Source organism: Gadus chalcogrammus, chromosome 16, assembly GCF_026213295.1.
Source record: "Gadus chalcogrammus isolate NIFS_2021 chromosome 16, NIFS_Gcha_1.0, whole genome shotgun sequence".
NCBI classification, from domain to species: domain Eukaryota; kingdom Metazoa; phylum Chordata; class Actinopteri; order Gadiformes; family Gadidae; genus Gadus; species Gadus chalcogrammus.
The window spans coordinates 689,667-697,166 of NC_079427.1; the positions used below are offsets into that span (position 1 = coordinate 689,667).

At 52.7% G+C, this 7,500-nt stretch overlaps 1 protein-coding gene across 1 annotated transcript in view; it reads right to left on the reverse strand.

Moving 5' to 3' along the window:
* Positions 1-4,306: 4,306 nt before the first annotated feature.
* prkd2 (protein kinase D2) overlaps positions 4,307-7,500 on the reverse strand; it is a 20,907-nt gene continuing 17,713 nt past the window's right edge. Inside the window, exons 15-16 of the mRNA XM_056612336.1 lie at positions 5,226-5,311; positions 4,307-4,861 (exon numbers count right to left, since the gene is read on the reverse strand). Of these exons, the coding sequence (XP_056468311.1) occupies positions 4,637-4,861; positions 5,226-5,311 (311 nt within the window). The 3' untranslated portion in view covers positions 4,307-4,636. The remainder of the gene's footprint in view (positions 4,862-5,225; positions 5,312-7,500) is intronic.

A 7,500-nucleotide genomic window follows, 5' to 3' on the forward strand; every position in this document is an offset into this window, starting at 1 on the left:
GAGGAGGAGACGTACAACAAGCGCAAGGAGGAGAGGACGAGGAGGGGAGGGAGGCTGGGGAGCTTCTGCACCCGTGTAGAGAGGAAGCGGCTGGCGTGGGGCGGGTGTCTGCGGTGTGGGGGCAGATGTAGTGGATACAACCAGATGGAGGGGTGACTACAGAGCGAGATACAAGGCAGGACGCAGCCAGAGACCTCAGCCACGTCTAGACCATAGCTCCGCTGGCACAGGCAGCTAGCAGGAGGGAGGAAGCGGGAACTCATGGCGTCCTCACTGACCTTTTCCCTTAGTATATGGACCTCATACTCTGAATGTTCCTCTAATTCCTACTTATCAGGTTTATAGTTCAAAATGGCTGCCCACGTTGTCAGGTACCAGGGAGGGGTTTAAGATGAATAATGTGAGTTTGATTTATGTCTTGTGTCCGACAGAGGCATCCCGAATATTCCAGGAATCTGGAAGGGCCGGATCAGAGGCTGAGATCTCCTTCACCCTAACACACCCCTTAGACCCTAGTTAGTACAGTGAGAGATCTCACACACCCCTTAGACTCTAGTTAGTAAAGTGAGAGATCTCACACACCCCTTAGACTCTAGTTAGTACAGTGAGAGATCTCACACACCCCTTAGACCCTAGTTAGTACAGTGAGAGATCTCACACACCCCTTAGACTCTAGTTAGTACAGTGAGAGATCTCACACACCCCTTAGACTCTAGTTAGTAAAGTGAGAGATCTCACACACCCCTTAGACTCTAGTTAGTACAGTGAGAGATCTCACACACCCCTTAGACTCTAGTTAGTACAGTGAGAGATCTCACACACCCCTTAGACCCTAGTTAGTACAGTGAGAGATCTCACACACCCCTTAGACTCTAGTTAGTACAGTGAGAGATCTCACACACCCCTTAGACCCTAGTTAGTACAGTGAGAGATCTCACACACCCCTTAGACTCTAGTTAGTACAGTGAGAGATCTCACACACCCCTTAGATTCTAGTTAGTACAGTGAGAGATCTCACACACCCCTTAGACTCTAGTTAGTACAGTGAGAGATCTAACACACCCCTTAGACTCTAGTTAGTACAGTGAGAGATCTCACACACCCCTTAGACTCTAGTTAGTACAGGGAGAGATCTCACACACCCCTTAGACTCTAGTTAGTACAGTGAGAGATCTCACACACCCCTTAGACTCTAGTTAGTACAGTGAGAGATCTCACACACCCCTTAGACTCTAGTTAGTACAGTGAGAGATCTCACACTCCCCTTAGACTCTAGTTAGTACAGTGAGAGATCTCACACACCCCTTAGACTCTAGTTAGTACAGTGAGAGATCTCACACACCCCTTAGACCCTAGTTAGTACAGTGAGGTACCATTGACCCTTTCCCCTCTGAGAGACTATGTAGTTAGTAGTGAGAGATCTCCCTCATCCTCACACATCTCTGAGACTGTAGTTAGTGAGGGACAATTCACCCTCACACATATCTCAGAATATGTGGTTAATATAGTGAGAGCTCTATTTCGCTCATTCACATCTCTGAGAGTATACAATTAATAAACTGAGATTGCTTTAATCCTTTCACATCTCTGAAACTGTAGTGAATAAACTGAGAGATCCATTTCACACTTGTGCACATCTCTGAGACGATGTCGTTAATATACTGACAGAACTTTTACCCTTTCACCCTTTCAACCTTCTGAGACGAGTTGTTGGTTAACTGAGAGATCTCTTCCCCCCCTCACACCTGTGGTAAACATTGCCACCGGATGTGTTCTCGGGGGTCGGACACCTCTCCTCCTTCCTGGGTGGGGGGCGGAGGGGATGGGGGGGGACGTTACACAGGAAGTATTTTGATATTTTGTCCCAGAAATTTGTTCCTGGGAGAAGAGAACAGCTTTAGAGCCATGACCTAATAAGGCTGGCAGCAAGAAGCCACAGGAAAACATATTGGAGATATGCATTCTGCGCGCGGGCGTGTGTGTGTACGTGTGCATGTGCAAGTGCATACTTGTGTGCGTGCGTGCATGCGTGTATGTGTGCGTGCATGCGTTTGTATGTGTGCATGTGCTTAAAGCTATTCATTCCTTACATTCCATTTATAAATAAACAACTTTTATTTTGGTTAAAAACAATATTGATTATGGTACCCCTGAAACCGCCTCCAGCGTGTATCAAGCCCCGCCATTTACTATTCCATAATTCTATATCTACCCCCCCCCCCCTACCTCCCTACCTCCCCCCCCGCCCCCTCCCTACCTCCCCCCCCCCCTACCTCCCTACCCCCCCCCCCCCCGCCCCCTCCCTACCTCCCCCCCCCCTACCTCCCTCTGCTCTTTCCCACCGCGGGAGGCGATCCAAGGCCCTGATGGAGCCAGAGCCGAGCTGTTTACAACGCGGTGCCTGATGTCTGACCGCCATTTACCTCCACCGGCCGCACTAAGTGGGCTATCTTCCACCGCATACTCATCAATGGGTGCATAGAAATATTTCTATATATAATATATCTATACTCCACTTAGCATCAGTCGGTAATTACTAAGTGGCACGGTCAATCGGAAGGCAAGGCAACGAACGACAACCCTGCATAATGTACGATTGCAATAGAGAGAGGGAGAGACAGAAGGTATCATTTACCGGAGAGGATTGTTCCCCGACGGGGATGGATGTGCAGGAGAGGGGCAGAGAGGACCCCTCTCAGCCGGCTAAAGGGCTCTCAGCCAACCAAGAGAGCGCTACTCTATCTCTGCCTGCAGACGCGCCCGGTCCACTCGTGGCGTGCGGTGCTACGGGCCTCCTATGTAAATCAGGTCCACTCCAGGGCTTAGCACAGCCTCTCACTCGCACACCCATTGATCCAGGGACGTGCTCTCTCGCTCCTACAACGGCTACGTGCCGTCCGACTGCTGGCCGACCTCAGCTCCGACCCTAGTTCAACACCCCAGCGACCGGGACCCCCGCGACCCAGCGGGACCCCCGCGACCCAGCGGGACCCCCGCGACCCACCGGGACCCCCGCGACCCAGCGGGACCGCCGCGTCGATGTTCCGTCCGGTGTTTTCAGTCCTTCCCCCCCCCCCCCCCCCCCCCCACAAGCTCTGCTTTTTATTCTCTCGCTTTAAAATATAGTAAAATAAAACATTATTAGTTATTACAGAAACATCCTTTTATTTCCTTTTATCTTTCTAATCTAATGAGGCCTTCTGTCCGATTTTCGGGAAATCCGTCCATGAGACTTTGAGGGACAAAAGAAGAGGAGGAACTTGTGGGTCACTTACGTAAATGCATGAATAAATAATGAGAGGAATCAGACAGCCCAGTCAGGATGTGATATGGTTCAATGCCTGTATTGTAGTTACAAATGCTAGAAGGATCCACATATATCTCATACATTCTCTACACACGTTTGACACTACATGGATACGGCTATAGGGTTCAACAACAGGTCCTGCTTGTGGTAAGTAAGGAGTAGAAGCATCTAGACTTAAAATCAACTCTATCAGCCTGACATGGAGACAGTGGTCAGCCACTCTGGGCTGCTCTATCCAATAAACCAGGACTTCATGGGGAGATGGAGGAACAGCATCTATGTAATATATAATATTACATCTATGTCAAATATGATCAGCTGACAAAGCATGACGCCATGACCGTTAGCCATGAGCAGACAGATATCTGCACATCTCTCCCATCAGAGGCTTTGCGTCACCTGACACGCTCACGCAGTGTTGCTTTACCCCGTGTGTACGTATGAGGCGACCGCGAAGCCTTTACTCCAGAAACAGACACAGAGATGTATCTGCTACCCGCCTCGGTGGTTACCAGAATACAGGAAGTGATTGATAACCATCAACATTCTGCTCCCCAAGGGGGGGGGGGGCGTTAAGAAGACACAACATTAAGCCAGACTCATGATGACACTTAGTTTGTGGTCATTTTCAGTTTTTTAAATGTGGGATTCATTCTCTCTTCCTTCCGCTCCCTGGAGGTGGACCGTCCCTCCTGGAGAAAGCTCTCAGGACCTAGACCTGGAGGACCTGGAGGACCTGGAGAACGTAGACCTGGAGGACTTAGACCCGGAGGACTTAGACCCGGAGGACCTGGAGGACCTGCAGGACTTAGACCTGGAGGACCTGGAGGACCTGGGGAACGTAGACCTGGAGGACTTAGACCTGGAGGACCTTGAGGACCTGGAGGACCTGGAGGAAGTGGACCAGACTCAGACCACGGCTAACGGCCCTGCCTGGGTTCAGGAGCCCCAGATCAGGGGCGACCCCTAAAGGACCAGTGGGGGCTGGGGGCCGGGGCTGGGGGCCAGGGGCTGGGGGCCGGGGCCAGGGCTGGGTGCCAGGGGCTGGGGGCCGGGGGCTGACGTCACCACTCCAGTCGGTCCAGCCCGCTCAGAGCGGAGCGTAAGTGATCAGAGGAACCACGACAGCGTTCAGCGAGTTCATGTTGCAGACGAGGAGCGAGGCGGGAGGGGCCCTCTGGCGGGGGCCTGGGAACACTCCGCCTCAGGGCCGTCTGTCCCCTGTCCTTTAATCTCTCTGCCCCCCCCCCCCATCACCCCATCCTCCGGCCAGAGCTCCACCAACGGGTCCGGGTCTCGACGGCCCTGGAGCTGAACCTGTGCCCCCGCTCAGAGGATGCTGACCCTCTCGGTCAGACCCTGCATGTCGCCGTCCTCTGCGTCCTCGCCGTCGGAGCCCATCCCGGCGGGGGCCGCGGCCACCAGGTGGGCGGGGTAGGGCAGGGTGTTCTCGCGGGCGAACAGCTGCCAGCGGGTGTCGTCGCTCTCGTGGGTGATGTAGCGCTCGCACAGCTTGGTCTCCAGCTCCCGCAGGTCCAGCCAGGTGTGGTAGTCCTGGGCGGAGAGAGGAGGTCAGTGGGGACGGCGCCTGGCTCAGGGGACCGGCACTAGCTGGTGTGTTTAGGAGCCCCACGAGGGAGCGTGTGTTTACTGCCGCTCAGCAGAACAGAGCCCCACTAATGTTGTAGTCCCCAGACCGGGACGGGGCCGACGCATCAGTCAGGACAGGATTCAATCTGCTGGCTCTGAGGTTCTGCTGAGACTTCGTTTAATTTACGTTCAGCTCACACGATACAACGTTGGATTCAGCCTCCGGCTTCAGGGGCCAGATAGCTTCTAGAGAAGTGTTGACCTTCTGATGATATTTGAGTGTGGTATCCCTGTTAGTGTGCGTGTGCGTGCGGGCGTGTGTGTTTACCTGCAGGTAGGAGTGGCTCAGGCTCTTGTCCACGCTGTAGCGTTTCCTCATCTTCACCTGCAGCAGGTTGTTGATCAGATCGATCGCTGCAGAGAGGAGAGAGGGTCACCACGTCAGCACCACCCAGGTCAGCACCACCCAGGTCAGCACCACCCAGGGCCGCTCTCACCCACCGCCAGTCACAGCACCACGAGGCAGGCTGAGACATTAAACATAGCCCTGTGTTGATGAGCCACAACGCTCCATCAAGGGGGGGCCACACTGAGCTGAACCGAGCCCCTCTGGCAGTCCCTCCCCTCCCCTGCTCTGTCCTGGGGAGTCTCTCTCTCTCTCTCTCTCTCTCTCTCTCTCTCTCTCTCTCTCTCTCTCTCTCTCTCTCTCTCTCTCTCTCTCTCTCTCCTCTCTCTCTCTCCTCTCTCTCTCTCTCTCTCTCTCTCTCTCTCTCTCTCTCTCTCTCTCTCTCTCTCTCTCTCTCTCACCTCTTATCAGCCCTGAGAGGAACTGAGGCTCAGAGCGATACCACGAGCCACATCCTGACTGGGTGACTGGGCAGCCGCCCCTCTATCTGCAGCTTGCCCTCAAGGGCCTTTCCCTGCTCTGACACTGCAGTGAGCCCTGAACAGGGGCCCCTGCAGTGAGCCCTGAACAGGGGCCCCTGCAGTGAGCCCTGAACAGGGGCCCCTGCAGTGAGCGCTGAACAGAGGCCCCTTCCCCTCAGCGTTGCTAAGAGGTGAAAACAGAGGGATGGTTCCTAGAGGTAAATCTAAGGGCTCAGTTGTCTTGGTGTTGAGCCAACAACAGTCTTATGGGCATTTCCATTACACTGGCAATGGAATCCCTCTTTCTGAGTTACCTTGGGGCCCCTGTTCAACATTTACATTTACATTTAGGGCATTTAGCAGACGCTTTTATCCAAAGCGACTTACAATAAGTACATTTGTCATAAGAAGTGCATCAATATATTGCTGTCGGTACAGAAAGGATGTTCATAGAACCAAGTGGAAGTACCACGATCGCTAGGTCAATCAATTCCCCGTATTACAGGCATGATAGCAGCTGCTGCAGTTGCTACACAGTTAAGTGCTACAATACAATACATTACAATACTATTAAGTGCTACAATACAATACACTACAATACAGTGTACAATGGTGGTCAGAAGAGGAAAGGTGGCTATGCAGAGTCGAGGTGGACTCTGAACAGGTGAGCCTTGAGTCCTTTTCGGAAGATAGTGAGCGACTCTGCGGTCCTGAGAGCGGCAGGGAGCTCATTCCACCACTTGGAATGAGCTCCCAAAACCGAGAAAAGTTGTGACTTTGCTGATCGACCTTTGCTAGCTCTTAGCGACTGTTCAAGGCCCCTGTTCAAGGCCCCTGTTCAAGGTCCCTGTTCAAGGCCCCTGTTCAAGGCCCCTGTTCAAGGCCCCTGTTCAAGGTCCCTGTTCAAGGCCCCTGTTCAAGGCCCTGTGCAGCCTCAGCCCCTGGAGTCTGGGCGTGTTGTGGGGCCTCACTACAGAGACTACATTTATCTTTTGCTAGTTTTAAGTTACAGTTCAAATAGCTTCCACCACACTGCGAGGGACATTGAGATGTGAACCATACCCCTACCAGCAGGGTCAAATGGGTTGATCAGTACAATAATACTGCATTGATACGTCCTATTGTATTGAATGGTAAGACAAGAAAAAAATAATGATTATAGTGTTGCTGTCTGGTTGAAGAGGCATGTTGGTTTAATCATCCATTATATAAATCCCTCTTTCTGAGCAAGCATGCCTAATCCGTCATTATGAGTCAATGAGTAATTGAATGAATTCATTTTTATTTAATTAAATCCATTTTCTTTCCTGTGGGGGAGTAAATGGGATCTTTGATGGGAAGTCTCTTCTAACAGTGTGACTCTAGAAGCACGTCATGGCTGCAGAACACCAGCTGGGTAACGCCCAGAGACCGCCCAGCGACCATCAGAGACAACCCCCTCAGAGACCGCCCAGAGACCATCAGAGACTGCCCAGAGACCACCAGAGACCGCCCAGAGACCATCAGAGACCACCAGAGACCACCAGAGACCGCCCAGCGACCATCAGAGACAACCCCCTCAGAGACCGCCCAGAGACCATCAGAGACCGCCCAGAGACCACCAGAGACCATCAGAGACCGCCCAGAGACCATCAGAGACCACCAGAGACTGGGACCACCAGAGAACACCAAAGACTGGGACTACTGGAGACCACCAGAGACCGTCCAGAGACCACCAGAGACCATCAGAGACCCCC